Here is a 23,625-nt window from a genome sequence, read left to right on the forward strand (position 1 = left end):
TATAAATCTAATTCGAAGTTGAAAGCATGATGTGTATAACATAGCTGTAAATAAGTTAGCATTAGATTCAAATGATGATAAAAGATATATACTAGAGGGTGGTGTAAGTACATTAGCTTGGGGGCATTATAAGATATAGTTAAAATGTATTTATGTGTAGTTTAATTTTAAGTCATATTTAATTAACTTTTATGTATAGTTTAGTTTAGGTAAAATTTAGTTAACTTTTATGTATAGTTTAGTTTTAGGTAAAATTTAGTTAACTTTTATGTGTGGTGTAGTTTAGTTTTAGGTCTTATTTAATTAACTTTTATGTATAGTTTAGTTTAGGTAAAATTTAGTTAACTTTTATGTATAGTTTAGTTTTAGGTAAAATTTAGTTAACTTTTATGTGTGGTGTCGTTTATTTTTAGGTCATATTTAATTAACTTTTATGTATAGTTTAGTTTTAGGTAAAATTTATATTTTTATGTCATAAAATTTGTTTTTGTAATTTTATCCTTAGATATAGGCAACCAGTAATACATGAAAATAATTGTTTTGTAGTCTAGTATTTATGTCCTGTTTACATTTCCTTAATACATTCTTACATAGTGAAGATTTTTGATTTTTTATAATTTTATCCTTAGACATAGACAACCAATAACGTGTTAGAAAAAAATTATAAAAAATAGAAACCATTTACGGTTTGAATTTTGAAAATCGGTTAATATTTGACGAAATTATAACAAGTTCAAAATTTCGGGATTTTTTACGGGTTTATTTTTGAGTTTTCTGGAAAATGTTATTCTTTAAAAAAGTCTTAGAATTTTATTGTGATTATGATAGTATTTTTATTTTTTCGGTTTGTTGAAACTTTGTAGAGATATTGAAAAAGGAAAACATATCCTGTGGGTTATGCAACCATTTATGCATTTTTAAAAATTGGATATGGTATTAGTATTCATTTATCGTTTTAATTTTTGAAATCGGTTAATTAGGGACCGAGCTATGGAATTTTAACGTTATTTGGTAGTATGACTATCAGTGTTGCCAACTCATTTTTAACAATTATCATATTTATTAGTAATGGGGTGAATTTATCCCTATATGTTTTAAAGCGATATCTTGAAAAATTAAAATCCTGGAACGTTCCGAAAAAAAAATATTGAGTTGGATACACTGACTTTTTTTGAATATTGATGCTTAAGTTAAATTTACCAGCTAGGTGGCTATGGTCAAGAAGTTACTCACCTACTCAATAGATGGTGTTGCATATCATGTCGTTTATCACTGAGTGTTGATGGGAAGGAAAGAGAGAAAGAGGATCGAGAGATATTTTGTTGTGGATTCAGTGACGTAGTCTAACAGCTATTATACAACGTCATCGGTATACTGCTCCATCTCACGAGTGCTAGCTAAAATGTTCTGTTGGCATGAGGAGGCTAATGCATATATGCATGTTGGTGTGAGGAGAAGGAAAGAGAATCGGATTGGACGGTTCTGGGCTGGTACTGGAATCGTTCAAATGAATCAGTGACAGATCACCTATTCCAGTAAATGCTATTTTATTATACATTCCTTCTCATCAGCTTTTTAAAGTTAATTTTTAACGGTTTTTCATGATTCAAGTGTCAAATGAAAGCTTATAAACTGGAGATTAAGTTGCAATAAATATATTTTGTGTAGGATTCCATTGTAATATTTTAGATGTAAGTTTTTATGATTTTTGAAGTCAAAACCGGTTATAACCAGATTTAGTGATTTTTTGAAGTCAAAACCGGTTATAACCAGATTTTTGTAATCAAATTTAATGATTTCTGAAGTCAAAACCGGTTATAACCAGATTTTTGTTGCCAGATTTAGTGATTTTTTTGTTTTTGTAACTAGATTTAGTGATTTTTTGTAACCAGATTTAGTAATTTTTGTAACTAGATTTAGTGATAGGATGCATTAGAAATTATTATGAGTAAGATAGAAGTTATTTGAGATGTGATAGAAGTTATTTGGGATAGGGGGTGCGCTAAAAATTATTAGGGAGTAGATTAGAAGTTATTAGAGATGATAGGGTGACATATAGTTAAAATAGGCTAATAACAAATATGTCTGCAGAATCCCCATTCCCTCTCTACTAGTTAAGCAAACTGTGTTATGAGATTAGATGTGTAAGAGATAAGATTAGTGTAAAAACAGCGGTGTGTATATATTACTCAAATTTTCATTCTGTAATAAAGTATGGCTTGATGTTCTGGGGAAACACCTAAAAGTATTGTCATCTTTAGGCTACAGAAGAAAGTGGTAACGATAATTGTAGGAAAAAAATGAAATTTTTGAGTTTTACGTCCCACGGTTATGCCGGTTAGGCTAAAGGAGACGGTGATGATGAGAGATGAATGAAATGGTGGAATGAAGAAAGTGGGAGGAAACGGGAGAACCCCGAGAAAACCCACGCACACGGTGTTTGTCCACCACAAAGTTCACTTGGCGGGAGCAGGGTTTGAACCCGAGACCCCTAGCACCAGAGGTGAACGCTCTACCACTGAGCCACCGCGGCACCCTAATTGTAGGAATAGAGTGGAACTAACAACACTCACAGTTTGGTCGTTTTACAGGACTCTGCACCATGGCTTCTTTGACCAATTTACACAGGTACTGGTGTCTCAAAATTCTGACACTTAAAGCTTCGAAGACAACTAGGTATGCAGGGACGCATTCTTCGTCGATAATATCAAGTCTTCACGAATTCTGGAACCGTAGGCAAACAAAAAATAAGAATCAGTGAGTCAGTTGGAATCAGGTCACCTCACTTCTTACTTGAATCCAATTTATTTCAATATGTTGGTAAGCTAATTCTAATTTAATCTGCTCGGTCGGCTTATGGATAGCCCAACACGAAATCATTCCTCATTTAACATTCGGCAGTTGATGAGGTTTCACTTTGAAACCAATCTGAATAATGCTTACCAATTTTAATAGATCTTCAGTCTGCTAATCATTAATCTCTTTCACCCACAGAGTGCCATTTTTGGGTTTCTCTATGTGTTTAATCTCAGTGATAGTATATATGAATAGCTTCAATTGAAACATTAAATTTACTTGACCGTTGATTCTACACTGTCACCATGGACATCCTTTTCTTTCAAATCACAAGATATAGGGCTACAGGAGACACGATATTTGTCTTTTCCACAATGTGGACGTCCCACTCATATTTAAGTTTTTTGCGAGAGAATGAGTTCAAACTTAAAATGAAAGATTTTTAAACATACAATACACAAGCGGGTGAATTAATTATATTTTAAAGACCAAAACTATGTGTAATCGCCCGAACAACACACTGGGGCGTTAACCGAGAGAACTAACGGTACCTCTGGCGATCCTGTAAGCAATAGTGTTACCAACAAGACTAGGTTTGAAACTGTCTTGTTTCGAAGAAAACTTAGTGAAATTGCTTTCTCGTCAAGGGGAGTAGGAGGTGACCCAAACACAAGTCGCATTGACAATATCCATTGCTAGTGATAATGAAGGACAAACGAAAGCAATTAAGAAACTTCAATTCACAAATACATAGCCCTGGTGCAAGAAACAAATAAATATTAAATATAAAAATGACTTCTTTTTAAATTTTAATTGTTTTTTAATGATTCTTGAAGACAATGCACCAAACAAAACGCTACAGATATATATATATAAACAATTGTGGGTTGGTTCACGTCCATCCTATTTGGGAGAAGACGTCCATTGGTCATACGTTTTGCTGACGCCAAATAAATATCCGCAACTCCTGTAGCGATATTCACAACTGAGAGGGAAGGAGAACATGTAGATGGAAGGGTGATTAATGAATGATAAATGAAGTTACACTTCCAGATCTACCTAGGTCTTGGAGGACATAAAATGTGAAGAGACTGTTTAAAATCGTACAGGATGCGATTGGTGCAGGCATTTCTACCGGGAGACAAAGAAGGAAAGATGACTTGTCCGAAGGAAAGAAGAAAAGATGACTGAAGGAAAGATATAGCGAAAATCGAAACAAATTGTGTCCTAGAAATACTCATTCTTATTGAAGGCTTGTTTCCATACCAGTAGAAAGTTGAATCGGCGCATCGTTCATGTGAGACACAATGCCATATATACGGAGTACATAGATTACCAGCGTTAGTTATTACGTCATATTTTTCTTCAGTAAAGATGCTATAGTTGGCGAATCATCTCCGAGCTTGTTAGAAAATAGGATTACCCCAACTGAATACCAATTTTTGACGACTACATTCTACAACTGGACGCTCCCCCCTGTGTTTCGGCAGAAATTTACTAGTAATTTTGAATTGTGATTTATAGTGCTGATCAGACGTGCTGAAAATGGAGATGAAACTACATTTTTCCTTAAACAACTCATTCGTCGGATCTTACACTATACCATGTTTTTCTATGGGGTTCGCTAAAGGAAGTGTTTACCTATGAGTATGACTCTTGCTCAAATCCACCCACAAAATTTATTATAGCTAACTCACACGCAGAAAGCATTACAGCAGATATGCTACACTGGTGATGAAAAATTTGATTACTATATTGATGTGCTATGTGACCCAGAGTACACCCATTGATGAATTATTATCAACTTATAAAGAAGATTGTAGGTACTTCACAATTTAGGATGTATATTTGGCCTATGTACGATAAGATTGAAAAATAACTATTGAAGTAGCGTCATTCCTTTGTGTATGCCTCATATTCAAGTTTCAATCAAAATAAATTATATATGATGACATAGTTATAAGTATTATGATCAAAGATAAATCGCAAAGTGAACACGTAGGAAGGATGGTTATTACTTGGTTTTTCTCCAAACTATTTTACGATCTATTAGTGTAGATATAGCGTGGCTGTTTATGTGTAATTCGTACTTTAAAATTTATTCTTTGTCAAAGGTTTCGTAAATTCAGTAAAAGCAATTTTATCGTAATTCTTATCTTCAATGTTCTCGTTCGGACTACGCGAAGTTTAGAAATTACCTCATATCGATTTTCAAAATACAAGAATGGAACCAAATACACAGCGAATGCATAAGAGCATCACTTCAATAAATCGTATGGAATAGCTTCAGGAAAATGCGGCAAACTGAAAAGCATTTTGTTTCTTTGTGGCTTTTTTATTAACAAAGACAATACGAGAAGTAGTAATGAAATGAAATTTAGTTTAACGTCCCACCATTATGCCCTTTAGGCTAAGGAGACAGAATTAGTTGTACACAGGGGCGTAATTTCAGACTTCGCTTGAGAGGGGCAAGAGCATACCCGACTACTAGTATATTAATAGCCAATCGATTAAAGTATATGTATTCCTCAAAGTCTTGGGGAGGCAATTGTTCCCTCCTGTCCCCCTTAATGACGCCCCTGGTACTACACAGTAACGCGTGTTGATAAACATACACGTCTCTCGTAAACAGGATGATGGACGACTTAATCACAATGTAGATATTTTAACGGTTAAGTTTCTGATGCTCTCAAAATCTCGAAATGTTAGGAAGAATGTGTAAAAAAAATCATTCTTACAAGTTAATAATAAAAAAATAAGAACTTGGTTATTTTACTGTTTGCAGAATAATGTATTTTAAAGAATGTGGTACAGAGTGTGCTAGAAGTAAAAGAGAAGCAAAAAATCGATTGCAGCTTATAGACACCATTAAAGTGAAAGATTTTTCCAGGTAAATAGAAGTGCGTGTATATAGTACATTTAATGTGAAAGTAATTTCTCAAGTTCACATGATTACTATGAACATAAGTAATCAGTAGCATCCGAAATATTAACTGTTGTTTTTCTTTCAAAAATTCGACTTTCAAAAAATCATTACAGCACTTAGAAATGTGTAAATTCTATTCTTCCAAACATCAAACATCAGCAGTTCCTATTTGACCCCGGTCTGGGGCCAATATTACTTTCATAATATTGTTACAAACTTAGTAAAGTTAATGAAACGAAACTACTTTTAAAAATGGATTAATCTAATTTTAGTTTCTAAATTGATTCGTATGCTGAAGATAATTAGTATTTGATTATAAAACAGTATGAAGATTGATACTCTCTGTTTAGTGTAGTTCATAATCATCTTGTAGTAAACATTACTCTATAAAAGGTGAATTTACTCGTTACACAAACATTTATATGGACATGTGTTATTCGAGATGTTGGAAATCATGTTTTAGTGCAGAACGGAATGGACATTTGACAGTTTCCAAGTTTTCTTAAACAAATTTCAATGCATGAGCTCTGAAACTTCTTAAATTAATTCAGAATTTATTAATAGATCAGTAAAATTCGGAACCGAAGTTGCCTGAAGGAGTTGTGCAGAGTAGTGACTAAGTATTGCACTTGAATAGAAAAAAGCTATTTTCATTTTTTGAATAAGAAACATGATTTCACTTTCTGATTAAATAGTCTATTTGAGTTCCCTAATTACTTTTTCTGACCAAAAACAAATAATTCTATATTGTTTTAGACCTAGAAGTTCTGCACAGAACCACAAGAAGGATGAAGCTTCCGGAACGAACGGAGAAACAACTAAGTACAGAAGTGTTAATAAGAAGGACAACTACCAACCACCAGTTACTTCTAAAGCTACGAAAGATGACGACATAATTTCGAAATTAGAAAACGGGCCTTACTTTCGTAAACGGTAAGTTATTAATGTTATCTTTCTGCTACCTTTCCCTCATAATGTCCGCGGAATGCTTCGCATCCTTTGGGGAATCCCTCGCGCTCGCCTTGTACACATCTAATCTTAGTATCTTTGAATAGTCCATGTTGAGAGTCTGTGTGGGCCGCCTAACACCGCCCTTCTATTTCTTGTCGTTTTGCCAGAATTAGCCTTCAAAATTTATTTTTCCACCCTTTTGGACGTCCGTACCTCGGTTAGGAGGCCGAGATGGACATTGTGTTACATATAAAATTTTACTTGTTTTCATCTGTAGAATCACCTCCCAAACGTTGTAAACAACCTTATACATATTAGAGTGGTCCTTAATTTTCGATTTCCGAATTTCTTTGCTCCCAACCCCTAAATTGGTTCCATGTCGGACCAAAATAATCCATGAAAAAAATTGGCTCAATTGAAAAATATTTAACCGACCCCCAAGCGACCTAAACTTTTGATTACATTTGCAATATATAATATACTAGCAGCGTTCACCCCGCTTCGCTGCGGTCACCCCGGAACGCAATAAACTTTGTTACTTAGATAATTTTTACTTTTTCGCTTTCAAGTCAAACCATAGAAGATTGCAGTAAATCTTAACATTATATCGCCTGTCATTTATGTTAACCCGCCCCGCTTCGCTGCGGTCATCCCGGAAGTTTTCGCTTTCAAGTGATATGATAAAAACCATTGCAGTAAATGTTAACATTATATCGCCTGTCATTTATGTTAACCCGCCGAGTGACACGGTCATGCGGGTTGCATATAAATACGTTTATTTTTACCTATGATGAACTAACAAAGGATTTGTACGTTATGGACACTTGAATGGTCAATTATCTCAAGACACTGGTAATTAAAAATTAAAGTGATATGATAAAAACCATCTAGGGTCCAAATCCTAATAACCCCCCAAAAATAAAAGAAATTGGTTCAGCCGTATTAGCGTGATGAGGGAACAAAGGATTTGTACGTTCTCTTTTATATAATAGATGGCAAAAGTTTCGAATAGATCCTTGTAACTTTGAAACGACATAGGAAAGGGATCATATTTTGGATAAAGGTAATGGAGGTAGATCCACATCTGAAACAGAGTAGTACCATGATGGCGACCATCTTGAAGTCCGCCATCTTGGATTCAGAACCAAAATTTAAAATAGAAATGAGGTCATGTGACATATCGTTTTGGGGTAGCTTTCCACCACAAACACACATCCGTTTTTATTTCCCACTTATATCTGATCATGTAATAATTAACATGTTTTGAATATAAATATACATGTGGGTCATTTTCTGTAACGATATCAAAATACGCTAGTGTCTAAGGTTTTGGTACCCCAGCTGCAAGTAGCGTAGAGAAGGTTGACAGACTAGCGATATTGGTAACTTTTAACGGCAACGAACAATTATTAGGCATTCCTGAAATACCATCATCTACAGGAGAAACACAAGCTACAGCTATTTACGAAGGAGTGGAGAATTAGGGTATAGAACACAAAATACAAGCGTTGTGCATGCTTCAGTACAACTACAAAGAACACCGGAAGAATAAATGGCGCTTGTACAAATCTTGAGAAGGAGTTTGATCGTGATTTACTGTACCAACCGTGCCGACATCACATATTCGAATTAGTTCTTCAAAGTAGTTTTCACGCAGTAATGGATGGTATTATTACTGCCAGTACAAGTTCCGGGCCTGATGGCTTTTGTTTGAAAGATTTAGACAATCCTGGTTGTCCATCGGCAAAAGAAGTTACCGCACAATAACGCACGACTTCATGCAGCCCAACGGAGTCGTACATGTTGGATATGTGTGAATGGCTCAATCCTTCATATAGTCCTGATGGATGATGATACGGAAGATATTAACATTCATTATAATATTTATGTAATTTCATTTCATATAAATAATTTAAATATAGGCTGGTGTGTATTTCGACGGGATGTAATGATATAACAACATACACAATTATTTCTTTGTTACATGTATGTAATAGTTTATTAATATTTCAGTAACCTATAAAGAAAAAAACAATATTGAAAGATAATAAACTATTATTTCAAACCTAAAAAAAATTAAATAACCAGAGATAAGTTGAAAATATAGGAAGATGTGTTTTTTATGATGAAAGGTTACCCAAAAACGATGTCACAAAACATAACTTCCATTTAAAATTTTGGGTCCGAATACAAAATTGCGGACTACAAAATGGCCGTCATCGTGCTATTTTTCAGGGTCAGGTGTGGATTACTTTCAATCACTGTATCCAAGATTTAGTCTCTTTCCCTTCAGCCGCTTTAAAGTAAGAAGGGTTTATTCCAGACTTTTCCTGTATATTAACATATTGGATATGCATTCCAACTTTAGGTCGCTTGGGGGTCGGTTAAATATTCTTCGATTGAGCCAATTTTTTTCATGGATAAGTTGGGTCCGACATGGAACCAATTTAGGGGTCGGGAGCAAAGACATTAGGAAAAAAAATTCGCCATATAATTAAGGACCACCCTAACACACACACATATATATATATATATATATATATATATATATATATATATATATATATATATATATATATATATATATATATATCGGGCTTCTTAAATTTGGGAGCCTTTTGATTAGGGCCCTTTTGACGTGGGCCTTCCTCGTCCTCGTCCTTTTGTCTGGGTCCTTCTGACGTGACACCTGGTCATCATTCTACATGCAGGACCAGTTCACTACACATTTTTGAAGATAATAAATAGAAAATTTATTTCAATCTACATGAAAAATTCATATCGTATTATAGTAGAGTGCTCGGAATCATATAGCTGTACATTGGTGCAAATTCAAGGATATTATTCGTTATAGTCCACCAAATTACCGGAACAATACACCATAAATTGCACATAAGTAGTAGGGTGCATCGAATTTCCACTTTGTTTGAAATCAGCTTACCCGTAGCGAAATTTTTTGCGAAATGGTCTCTATATGTCATATAGAAAATCGCAGGCCGATTAGTTAATTTCTTTAGGTGCCACTAACGGCCTAAAGTTTCACAAATTTAAGAAATACATTTTTTAAAAAGCAAATTATACATATTTACTTTTACGAAAACATTTTACCCTTAGCAGTTATTTTCGGCAGAAATGTGCATAGTTTACGTGAAAAAAATTTCAGCTTAATCGGTCAAGTCCTTCAGGTGCTACCGGCTTTCTAAAATTTGGATAAAACCCCTCAAAAATGTATTTTATTCAGTGTTTTGTAAAAAAAAATCGAGTTTTCGTCTCTTATAAACAGCTAATTAGGTAAAAAAAAATAGGGCAATCAAGGTAAAAAAACATACTTTACAGTAGATTGAATGTTATGAAATACGACACACCGATAGTTGTCCAGCTTATGTGCGCAGCGCGAAAAAAAAAATAACAAGTAATTATTTTTGTAGAAAGACTCCTTTCGGTAACAAACCTGCACTGCATAGAATGAAGACGCCCAAAAGCTAGTTTGTCGTAAAATTAAAAGTGGAGTAGCAGCGAGAGAAACGAAAAAAGTGACTCCTTGTTAGTGTGTCTGGAGATGAGGTTAGAAGTAATTTTGCGTTGTTTTCTAGACAGAAAAAATGGTGTTTGATGTGGAAACTGTTTACGTTGCTGATTGTGTTTAAGTGAAAATACGTGTGCATTTGTGTGTGTTTTTGAAAGATTGCGTCCTACTTGTGCTTATCGGCAGTCATTGAATGTCAGTTCGTCACTCCAATGGTGCGGCAAGTTTGTTGAGGTCTTGCGTTGACAAAAGTGTCTAACTGTTGAAAATTGTTTTCGGTGAATATACTATTAAGTGTCCGTAAAGATGTCACCTAAAAAAAGTCACGTTTGAATGTAAGGAACTTTGTCCATAATGTCCCCTGTGGCATTCACCTTTGATCAGCTTCCAACAATCGCTGATATTCTTAAGCAATTCTTATGGGAAAGAGAGAACACGAAATGGGAAGCAGCATCTCAGAATGACCACTCTGCTAAGGTGCTAGCTCATTCAGTGGCAATGAAAGTAATTCAAATTTGGGAAAATGCATCAATCAGGAGTGCAGCTATTTTGAGCGAGCAACGGGTTATCGCGTTGATTTTACATTATCAGAAAAAGGTCCGTCAGCTGCAAAAGTTCAAGGACAAACCCGTTCTTTCTTTTTGCTTCCAAAGTTGCAGAATTCCAGGAGTTCGCCAGCAAAACTTTGTTTGATATCGCTTCTTGCAAATGCATCGATCCGGTTGCTTGCACATCTGTGAGAGAGAAGAAAGTGCCTAAATTGAAGGTTTAATTTTTGATTGACCAGAGAACCACCCGACAGATTGGTATGGCAGGACTTTATAGAAAGGAGACACAGAAACGTGTCAAACATTTATTGCGAAAAAATCGAGGTCAGAAAAATCAACCAAACCCCAACGAAATTAGTAGTTCCAGAAGACAAAACGATAGTGTCCCTTTACAAAATGAATCGTAAGAAGGTCAGTTTCCACTACCGGGTTTCTTCCTGCGCTTAAAAGAAAGAAGACTAGCTCTTCTAAACAAATGATAGTTAGATTGCCGACATTCTCCAATGCAGTATATAGATGTAATATATCAGACTGCAAGGCAACAATTATCGCTTCCTCGCTTTCGGCAGATATCGGACTGGTTACCCCAGTTCATAAGCAGAGGGTGCTCGACAAAAGCAAGATTCGGAGAGAGAAGAAATACTTAGGAAACGCCATCGTTGAAGAGGCGAGTGCATCGCTTCAATCGACCAAAGTAGAAGCGTTATACTTCGACTGAAGAAAGAATCAGACTCTCACCCTTGAGACTAAAGACGGCATCAACCACCGAATACTGATAAAAGGAGATCACTACGTACTGCTACAGGAGCCAGGATCGAACTATCTTGGCTACGTCTCTCCTTCATCTGGAAGAGGAGAGAGCATACGGGCTGCCATCACAAAGTTTTTTGTTCATCAAATTATTCCCCTGTCAGATCTGGTTTTTTGGGTTGCGACGGTACTGCTACCAACACTGGTCGGAAGAATGGTGCGATGGCATATATTGAAGTCTTCCTGAACGAACCCCTTCAGAGAATCGTCTGTATGATACACACGAATCAGCTCCCTTTTCGACATTTGATTGAATTTATAGACGGCAAGTCTACTGGACCAAATACATTTAGAGAACCAATAGGATCAGCACTTCCAACCTGCGAAGAGTTGCCACTCCAGAATTTTCAGCCCGTTCCAGTAGACTGGGACCTCAATTTCATTGAGGATGCATTAAACACGGATCAAAAATATTTGCTCAATATCTGCCCAACGTTTTCTTCAGGAGAATGCCCCGTTGGGTTAGCTCACATGAAGCCTGGTAAAATTCATCAAGCCAGATGGCTAGCTACAGCAAATAGAGTCTTACGTTTGTACGTAGGAACAAATGAACCCACTTATGAACTTAATACCATCGTCCAGTACATCATGATGGTCCTCGCGCCACTCCGGTTTGCAGTGATTCATAATCCATCGTGTGCAGAAGGAGCTCGTCATTTGTGGCACCTTATCACGACTTCTCGCCACATGGAAGCGAAATACAGGAAAATTCATCTAGTGATCCGTAGAAATGCGTCGTACGGCCATCCATAGAACCTACTTCTATCAATGTTGGCTATCAATGTAGAGATGCTAAAGTACGAGAACTTGGCTGGAGGAGAGTTCTAAAAGTAAGCCAAACGACCCAATCTGGTGATCGCGTACCGGAACGAGGATTCGTCGTCCCTGAAATCAACTTGGAAGCGACAAACTATGTTGATATGATTAATTGGTCAACATGCACGCTGATGGAGCCACCACTGACAAAACACTTGAGCCAGCATAAGATATGAGAAAATGTAAAGACGGCTCCAATGGCTGATGAATCTATTACATCCTTACCCTGATCACACTCAAGCTGTAGAAAGAATGGTGAAGTTGGTGACAGAAGCGGTATCAGCGGTATGTGGGCAAGACGCACGACATAGATTTGTCCTAGCAACACTACAATCAAGAAAAAACATACCAGAATTTAATACAAAAACAATTTGAGGTAAAAGAGTAACGATATGAACTTGCATTACCATATGCAACATTAGTACGAGCATATACAGATGGGCGCGTGGGTGGACCTCAAACTGCAGCCACCTCCTCGTGGTGACTTCTGGGTTATTTCCAACATTAATGTTTGGAAATAAGCAAAGAGCTGCAGATGTAAAACAAAATATTTCTTATCTAATTAACGATCCAGATGAATCACAAACCATGCAATAAGAAATGAAAAAAGTAGGGACACAATGGTCCATATTTTAAGAAATTGGTGGCACCTTAATGACTTGATTCACCAAGCTGAAATTTTTTTCACGTAAAATATAGACTTTTACAGAAACAAAACCACATAGGATAACCATATTTTATAAAAGTACATATTTTACATTTTTAAAAATAACATTTATTTTTTAACAAAATTTAAAAATTTTCGGCCGTTGGTGGCACCTAAAGATATTGACCAATCGACTTGCAATTTTTTACATGTTATATGGAACCCATTTCGCAAAAAAATATCACTAAGGGTAAGCTGATTTTAAAAAAAAGTGGAAATTCGATGCACCCTAATAAGTAGTCAATAATGTGGCGCGAACATAACTAGCCCTTAATTGGTGACGTGAGGTCCCACGGACAAAGAACACCTTTCTTTCATCTCAATGTAGTAGACGATTGACTTTGAATACTTGCCACTCCTAGTACCTTTCTCGCTCGGAATTGGCTATAAGTAGCTGTAAAGTTCCGATGTCTAAGCGTCACTGTTACGTTTCCTTGCAGTTAGTGGAGTACCAGGGACTACACGTCACTAATTGTGTTACTATTTTGTTCGAGGGTAGTGTTCATGAGTTTAGTTAATTTTGAGTTTTAATGTTCCTTTCAGCAGCGTGGCTATATGAGACGTGGACCTACTGATCAACGAGGAATCCAAACTATATGAGGTCCTGCTGGGAATCGAACCCGGCTCTCCCACGCCAAAGGCGCGTATGCTAACCGCTTAGCCACGAATGAGCTCCGCAGTGTTGATATTTTATTTATTTTGAAAACTTTATAATCACTTGTTCTCGTTAAATATGTTTGACAAACCTGGCCCGTCGAGTGTGAATGTGTATGATTCTGAACTTACAGATGAAAGTTAATTACATTTTACATGTTTCATATCAGAAAGTGAAACTGATGCAGTGAGTAGTAAGGTAGAACAGACCTTTGGAAAATTGGCGAAACTAATATATACTTCAAAAATTTCACAAATTTGTAATGTTTTGCCTTCCATTGACAATAACTTTGAGGAGTTCGTTTATTATAATTTGCATATCAGTATCAATGTAGCCATATATAAAGCTATCTTTATTTACATTAGAAAACTTATACCAGATTGCTTTAAGCACGTTATAACCATGCACATTGCTATATTTCTTTATGATATGTATGGTGTGTTATACCCTACAGCTACAATGTAAAATTAAAACAAGTTTGTGTTTCAATAGTAATTGTGCTCCTTTTTATATTTAATAATTAGTAAGCGGTCCCATGGACCTCACGTCACTAACTATGCACTAAAAATTCACTACACGAGTTGAGGGCTAGAATAAAAGAATCATTCCTCAGTAGCTACGTCCGGACTACCATATCCAGAACACAGCATTCTTTAAACTAGCGCCTCATTTTATGCCGAATTTGCTTTCTGATATCACAACATATGCAATTCTACTTTACGTGATGAATTCTCGTTTACAATTTTGAGTATAAATAGAGAGAGAATACAAAAAAAAGAGGAAAATAAAATGGAAGTACGAGTAAAGTAACCATATGAAAAAAATATAGTTTGAAAACCTACAAATAAAACATTTTCAAATGTTTTTTTCTTTGCTGACATTTATCGTGATAACGGCCTGTATATTGATTCTCCAAATCATACCTAGGCAGAATGATTTGTTTCTGGAAATGTAAAGACTTGTACTCAAATCTAAAGTCCACGTTCATCAAAACTAGCTAGAAAAGAGACATTTCCCCTAATCATACCTCAAATCTAGTAGACAGTATTAAAATTGACATCACTACTTGAAATTATGTAATTCGAAAACCTACCAAAAACTATTGTTGTGATGTTATAGAAGTAATAAAAAGCAACAATTGTTTTGAAAAGTTAATACAAATACGTCATACCGATATTTCCCATTATTTCGTGATCAGTTTAAGACATCGGATTGTTTCAAACGGTATTATGATCTTTACTTCTATAGACAATCATGTATGTACGTGATTGGATATAATCAGGGGTAAAAGTGGATCTGAAAAGATTTGTTTTCTCCGAAATTCCATAGATATCACCTCCTTGTACATTTCCGCATATTTCCCAACTCTTTCCAATTGTTGTATGTCCTCGCATTTTCTTTTGTAAAACTCTTCCCTAGCTCTGTTTGTTTCCCTTCGTAATTCATTATTTAACATTCTATACATCTTTCTGCCCTCTTCTGTATCAACCTGTTTCCACATCTTCCTCTCCCTCATTTTCTGCAACATCTGCTTCGTAACCCATGTTTTTTTTTTTTTTTTAGCAGTTTTGTGTTCGCGGTAACCTACTGCTTCTTTTGGAGCCTGCTGTAAGCAACGTTTAATATGTTCCCATCATGCGTTACTACCTGCGCCTATCCTTTCCTCGTTTGAACATTTTTTTGTGTTTGAAATGTTCAAACACAGATATAAAGCGGTTTGTAATTAACCATAGTTTTCACTAGAATGCCTTCTGAGATCTGGTCAGTAACAGCCACTTGACTCACTTCCAGATTCTGTACTGCTTCAACACTCTTCCTTTCTTGTTTTACCACTTTTATTATAGTCCCTATCTTTACGATACACTAGGTATCTGTTATCGAAATACTCTAAATCAAAATAATCACAAGACAACCAGGTCTCTGTTATTGGTACGATATCATAATTGTTCAACGAAATGTTGCTGGAAAGCTCACATACTTTGTTCCTAAGTGACCTCTCATTCATATAATAAGTTAGAAATTATCATTTTTGCGTTATCTACAACACACTTGCTGTCATTATTACGCAACACATCATTGCACACACTTTGAGAAGTCTTACCTTGTTGAAGGTCATTCTCCCTTGGTGGATGCTTCTTCCTCCAGGGCGTGGTTGACCTCTTCCCCTTCGAGCTGCATTCCTTGTTTGTCTCAAAGCTGGAAACTCTTCATCACTCACCACCACAGGCTCTGCAGTTGACCACACCCTAGAAGAAGCACCTGCAACTGCTGAATTCTTTGAAGCGTCTCCATTGTTCACACTCACCGAACACACACGAACTGTATCACTTAGATTTTTGTCATCTGTGTTTCATAGGTCCTCAATAGTATAAGATTTCCCATCAATATATAACTTATCGAATTGCATTTGCGCCCTTTGTCCGCGTGTCTTGGCTTGATCCCGGTATTCATTGAGTTCTGTTCTAACGGCTCTAACACTATAGGAAAATTCTCACTTATACGCACAGGTGTCCCCTTGGCATGATATTCATTTTTCAGTATGGCATTTTTCCTATATAATCATCAAATTTTCTGCAATTGGGAGAAAATCATTCTTAAACTAGTACTCACCCTTAGATCAATAATATTCATTTATAATAAATGAACACACGTTTTTCCTCATAAAAGCAGAAGAACAACTACGTATGACCTATTTGTCATGTAGAACTAGAATGGCAGCTAGCGCAACTGATTGGACCTACTTGCGATAGGTGTCAGGTAAATAAGGCGAGAAAAATGCCGATGACCACTTTACCCGCCCTGGCCACTTTATATTCGCCTTACTCCATATATATATATATATATATATATATATATATGTGTGTGTGTGTGTGTGTGTGTGTGTGCGTGTGTGTCAAATAAATAAAGCAAAATAGGTTCTGCTGCACAAATTAACAATTAAAACGAAGAGAGTTTGTACATTGATATCATGAATATCAGACAAAAAGTTGTAGCTTAATGTTAGAACAGCTAAAACAAAGGAAAATGTATTCAAAGTTGACACGAAATATAATAATGAATTAAATATTCGTCTTAGGAAACCAGATTGTTTCTGCTGAACATTCTTCGGCAGCATTTTTTACACCACTCTTACACCATCCATGTGATAGATGATATCCCCCTGGCAAAACATTTCGATACCCCCAAAGGGGGTGTACAATCTTTTATATTATTACCATCATCGGTACTATAATGTAAAATATAGCCCAATAAATAATGTCCTGGGTGTACTTTTCTAGTAGCTGGCACGAAATTCAACAATCCCAATATTAGCTACAAAATCTTCAATCTAAATATTAGCTTCGATTTTATATTTTCATTTCTCTACTCACGAAAATGTGTGAAGTATTGCGCTCAAAGAACTGCTTTAGAATCATATAAACAATCCACGTTAGAAGTGAAATCTGATACCAGAACAATGTCAAATCTGGCTCACTATAATCAGTAAAATAAAAGTGATTAGGTAACTCTAAAAGAGCAGTAGGAAACTAAAAATATGTCCGTGATAAGCTAGCGCCCTGGTGGTGGTGGCACACGCAGGCTGTTCCGTCAAGAACAGCATTGTAAACTACTCTTGTTTCATTCACTCGATAACAGAGCTTGAAACAAGAAACATTGATGTGAGAGCGTCAGTCTGTCAGGTGAATAGGCGGAATAATTTGTAAAAAGCACACCAATTCTGATAGTCCCTGTGTATTTATATTCATCTAGGGAACTTTCAGAAAAGGCAAGAATACATAACAAAAGTAAAGACCATTTACAGTATGTGCGGTACAGGCCTCATTGCAAAGTGACAGTGTTGCTACTCAAAGTTCATCAGCAGTTTAACATTCAGCATGAAGGTTTATCGGTTGTAAATCCTTGTTCAAAATCGTATACTTCCTATTTTCCGAAGAAATACCACATACATCCCAATGGAGTACATTGGCATCGCTAGACCATTCAGGAACAATGAAGCAGCATATAAGAAATTCACCAGAGAATGCACATCACTTGTCGCATTACTCTATTACTTTTATTCTAGAATCTTTTGATGTTGCCATCACTGAATCTACAAAAGTCAAGTTCTCTAGAATTAGTAAATTATCTCATTGCAGATGAGTGCACAGATATAAATAGAAGAGAAAATCTGAGTATTTGTATACGTTACATAGAGGCTTGCAAAATGAAGGAGACTTCCGTTTGTACTGTTCCAGTCTAGTCTACTAAGGCAAAATGCATCAAAGGGAAAATTATTCAAGAAATACATAAAGTAGCTCTTAGCACAGCAAATCTCGCTGCTGTGGCTTTTGATGGTACTTCAAATTTCAGCGGTGAAAAATCCGGAGTTCATCCACGTCTCAAAGAAGATTCGCCTAGATTGATTTGCGTTCATTGCAAAAACCATATTTTGCAACAGGCTTTGATAAGGGCGTGTGGAACTTCAAAATATGTCAAAAAGGTTGTAAATGTAGTGAATAAACTGTACACAGCATTTCATGGGAGTCACAAACGGCTGAAAGTTCTGCTGTAAGTGGAATCTTCAATAGACTCTACTTCTTACAAATTGGTGCAACCTCCTCCCATTAGGTGGCTTGGCTTTCATATGAAGGCAGTGTTTCTATGGTAATCAAACATTATGCTGCGATATGCATTGCTTTAAAGCATATCTATATTGATGCAGGAGACATGTCATCAAATGCTGGTGGACTACTGCTACATCTAAGAAAGACATTAACAACTTTCATGCTAGTAGGTCTAATCTTAAATACATTTTTGCAAAACTAAACAAAAGTCTACAAATGCCAAGTTGAAATTGAGTGATTACAACGCTGAAGTTGGTAGAAGGTGTCATTGCACATTTGGAGGATATCACTTTTGAAGAGATTTGAAAGTGTTGTAGAAAAGGCAAAATCTCAAGGTGTCAGAATGGAAGAAAACTTGAAACCCCAAGAACTCAAGGCTCTTCTCTCCAATTAAAATCAAAAATTATCAACAACATAAAGGAAAGACTTGATGGTCCTCTCAAAAAGCTGTCTCACATCTACGATGTGCTCAAAAGCACCCCGACCCACTTGACTTAACTGAAATGGCCAGCATTTGTAATGTTATAGATATACCACATTGACTTGACAGCTTGTCTTCTGTTCCAAGCGCTGCCATCGGCTGAAGGAGTTCCACTCTCACGGCTGCAAGGCTCTTTCGCTTAACAATAGCTGAACCCTTATTGGCTCAATGCGTGGCTGTGAGTTTAGTTCGCATTTTTGCCACGAATCAGGACATTTTGGCAGCATGGTAGTAAACCTGAACTCGAACTGGAGTATAAAATTTACAAAAGAGTTCCCACGGATCCTAACATCAGTATCTACCAAAAGCTCTTGAATCTTGCCTGTGGAGAATTATGTTTCTAACTTTGTCCGAAGTAGCAAGTGTTCTTCTATTACTTCCTTTAGGAACAGCAGAAGTAGAGCGTTCATTTTCTACACTGTTACGTTCAGAACGATGTCGACTTAGTTGTGAACATGTAAACGATTTGATGAAAATGAAATGATAAATGAAGCTATCAACATCTGATTAAAGCAACCTCACAGAAATATGTAGATAACTACTATGCATAAAGATATGTGAAGAATGAATGAACGTCATGCCACTTTGGCATTGGTAGTACAAAAGATATGTTTGGGGGAAAGTGAATGTATGTGTGTGCTGAGTGTGAGAATAACAAAATGTGTTCATATAATAGCAAATAAAAGTGAAAGGAAAGTATTTTTCTTTTCTCCTATTCATAACTAAACCAAATAATGCAACCCTTTGCCGAGGTTAAGCTAAATTTGTACTGTGTATGCAGTATTAAGACAAGATACGCTTAAGAGCTGTCTTTTTTATTACCTAAAACATATAATTACAATCTACACCCCTCTCTAATTAATTACACCCCCCTGATGAAAATTTCTGGCAAATACCCTGTTCGGCAACCTGTTTGTGTGTAGGTATGTATTGTTTGTAAAACTCGTCTGCCGTCTAATAAAGATCGAGAACTTCATTTATGCACGGTTGATCAAAGTTCGTCCGGATACAGCTTCCCTTCATAGCTTCCATGTCTGAACTGGCATAATGACGTCTATAATGAAGGAGCACTACATAACTTTCTTCTACAAACTAATAGGGATTAAATTTTTATATAGTCCAGTCTTGCAATTCTTTCGCAACAATGCAATTCTTGCAATTCTTTTGCAACAATGTCTTTCACTGAAAACTACTGAATTAGTTGTTCTGAAAATATTGGAAAGTTCTTTTATTATGAACTAAGCATGACTTTTAGGTCCTGTTTCACAACAATGTACCTGCTTGGTTACAAGGACAATATCAAAATTCCACAAATACAGTTCCCTTTATATGTTTACTGGGAATGGTACTAAAATCAATTACCGCTTTCTTTGATATAATCAATGAAAAATCGAACCCAATTTAAATTATACCGTATTTTTTTAAAATTTTAGTCTTGTGTTTTCAACTTTTTACAATAGACCTAATGGCTTTTAGACAATAGGTACAAACAGTGTTTATTAAAAAAAAAAGAAACTTTGGAAACTCGTGAATAAGTCTTCTGAAAATGTTGGAACTTGTTTCTTTTATTATACGGGGTAAGGCAGAAGTCTGGATACACCCCTATGAAAGTCGAACGGTGTGAGGAATCATAATGTCGTTTGGTATGGGGTATCTATAAGTGGGGCACATTATAGGATCTATGGAGACAGCGTCGGCCATCTTGAAATCCGCCATCTTGAGTTTGGGTTACGTTTATGAAATAGGAAGGGGGCATGTCGCATATCATTGTACACTGTATTTCTCTGAGGAATACACCTGTGCAATCCTTCTTGCAATATCCTAATTTGTGTAGGAGTTATAACCTGTTAAAGTTTACAATTGCAACCAGGTGATCCACAATGGCACTTACACAGAAGGAACGCATTGAAACTGTGTTAGTGAGTGGAGGACGAAGTACCAGAGTGATTGCTGCTGACTTTGTGGCCAGCATCCTGAGAGAAATGACATTTCACATATGACAGTTTCCAAGATATTGGGCACATTTCTGCGGCGAACAAGCCACACAGTTGATGTCCAAAAACAGCCACCGACAAGGAAACTGCAACAGTAATTGTGGCATCGGTTGTGAAAAGTCCACATCGCAGTGCGCACCGTTTATGATCAATATCCGGTGTCAGTCAGCGTTCAATCCTGTGTGTGGTGTACACACACCAATGGCACCCGTACAAGTTACACTTGCATCATCATCTCTCGGGGGATGACCCTGATCGGCGGTCACAGTTTGCAGAATGGGCTCTGGGTCAATGCGACAGTAATCCAAAATTCATACGACAGGTGTTGTTCAGTGACGAAGCTATCTTTTATGTGCAAGGTGAGATAAACGAACAGAATCATCGTTACTGGTCAGTTGCAAACCCCTCGTGGGTGGATCCTTGTAAAGGTGGTGGTATTGGAAACTGATGGTTTGGTGTGGCATTTGGGACACAAGTATCGTGGGTTCGGTGTTTATTGATGGGACCTTGAATGAGGAAAGGTATCTTAACACGGTTCGTGATTATATGTTTCCATCTTTGTTGAATCCGCAGGGTGATTTCCCAACTTTCTACCAACAGGACAGTGCACCTCCCCACTATTCTACTGAGGTCAGACAGTTTCTGGGTGAACAGTTTCAAAGTCATTGGATAGGTAGGAAGGATGCTATGGAATGGCCAGCATGGTCCCATGATCTCTCACCTCTTGACTTTTATCTGTGGGGTCATTTGAAATCAATTGTGTATGAGGTAAAAATAAACAATGTAACCCATCTCTGCTGGCGAACTGAGAAAGTATGATCCCACAGATCCTACGACGTGGGTAGTAGGATTTTTTTTAAAAAAAAGACTCCAATTTTGTATCCAGCGCAATGAAGGTCATATTGAGTATGCGCTGTAATGCCGACACCCAAACGTTAGTGTCCAAAACTTTAACACGTCATAACTGCTACACAAATAAAGAAATCGAAAAAGGGATGGCACAGGTGTATTCCTCAGAACAACCCAGCGTAAAATGATACGCGACAAGACCCCCTTCCCATTTGAAAACCGTAACCCAAATCCAAGATGGAGGATTTCAAAGTGGCCGCCGCTATTGCCATAGCTCCTATAATTGTGTCCCCACTTATAGACACGACATTCTGATTCCTCACACAATTCGACTTTTCTAGGGGTGTATCCACACTTTTGCCTCATCCTGATTATAACTTTGACGTAGTTGGATAACATTTTGCAACAATGTATTTGGTTCCAAAAACGTTTATAAGGAAAATATCGTAATTTCACAATCTCCATTCTCTAGTTTCTTTAGTGGTAATGGTACTAAAAACATTTACCACTTTATGATTGAGTCGGTGAAAAATGGAATCCCGTTTAAAATGCAAATTTGTAGTTCGAGGTGTGAACGGCGTTTAATGAGAAGAAACCCACACAGCACTGAAATATTTTCAAAACGTTTCTAAAACGTACCATCATTTTCCTTCAGAAAATGTATCCTACTTCCCTTAAGGAAATATATTCCATATTGTCACGGTACGCCAAAATTCAGTAATAGATTTTAATATCAAAATTCATTCATTTTTATTAATTGACTAAAAAGAGGAAAATTGAAGTATTGTTTATAAATTAATTATGTTGCAGACAGACAGATTATGACACCAGATTACATAGTGCTTATGATTGTTGTTTTCATTAAGTAACAGACACGAGTCTGTAAGTGTCACAAGAATATAAACAAATACTGAAGCAACAAGAAAAATGTAAACTCTGTATAAATTTGTGTTCACAATTACACATTATCAAAATTAGGTAAAATTGTGAATATCGCAGACGTAAACTGTCTGGAGTTTTGGTCAATGAGAGAAAATGCAGAAACTGCGGTTTCAGCACAGAGATGTATGAGCTACAGAATTTGGTAAGAGAGAACAACAAATTCGTCATAATGAAAATTGACATAAAAAGGTTATGTCGGACTAAATAGCGATCAGTCTCCGAAGATCAGTCGCAAGAGACACGTTAGTGGATCAGTCTCCATTAGTTGGATCAGTCGCAGGAGATACGTTAGAAGGTTCAGTTCTTGGAAATCCATCTGTAGAACAACAGCGAGTTCCAGTGGACATCCATCCACTGTGTGGGACATCGACGACGAACTCCGTGTCCAGGAGTTCAACTCCAGTCTACAACGAAGGTATGTAGTAATGCATCTCTGTTACTCTCAAATTGACTGAATCGCCAACAGGTTTATTAATGTGATCAAGCAATTCTACTTAAATCGACATCACAACATCCTACACCTAACTCTACTAAAAGTATAAGATAATAAATGCAAAATAAAAGTTAAATGCCTAGATTTAATTATTCAATCTCCTTCGCATATTAATTATTGATAAAGTTGACATGGCGGAGATACTGGTTCGATTCCAGTTAAGTTACGACCTTTCGCACGCCAAGAGTTGTAGAGATAAATTATCTACTAAGGACATGGTCCGATAGTAAATAATAGTATAGTCACTAGGCTATAAGCATGGCTATAGGCCGTAAGGGTAAATTAACCCGCACCACCCGCCCTCACTGGGTGATAAAATTAGGCTTAATAATTTTAGAAATGTTGTTTTTAACGCAGCAGTGCTGACATCATTGCTATTCATCCAGCGAAATGCTTGGATGCTATAATAAATATTCATATTTAGATATGTAAATAGTGGATAACAAACTCATTAAATGTATATAGATTTTAGTAATTATAAGTTTTAATATTTATAGTATGGGATTAGGTAATATTGAATTAGTTTAG

General features: G+C 36.4%; 1 protein-coding gene across 2 annotated transcripts in view; it reads left to right on the forward strand.

The window, feature by feature from the left end:
- LOC145675438 (uncharacterized) overlaps positions 1–23,625 on the forward strand; it is a 319,574-nt gene that overhangs the window by 204,966 nt on the left and 90,983 nt on the right. For both annotated transcript variants that reach the window (XM_081745856.1, XM_081745857.1), the window contains exon 3: positions 6,479–6,655. In XM_081745856.1, coding sequence (XP_081601982.1) covers positions 6,479–6,655 — 177 coding nt within the window. The remainder of the gene's footprint in view (positions 1–6,478; positions 6,656–23,625) is intronic.

This window comes from Thermobia domestica, chromosome 18, assembly GCF_964235325.1.
Source record: "Thermobia domestica chromosome 18, izTheDome1.hap1.1, whole genome shotgun sequence".
Taxonomy (NCBI): Eukaryota; Metazoa; Arthropoda; class Insecta; order Zygentoma; family Lepismatidae; genus Thermobia; species Thermobia domestica.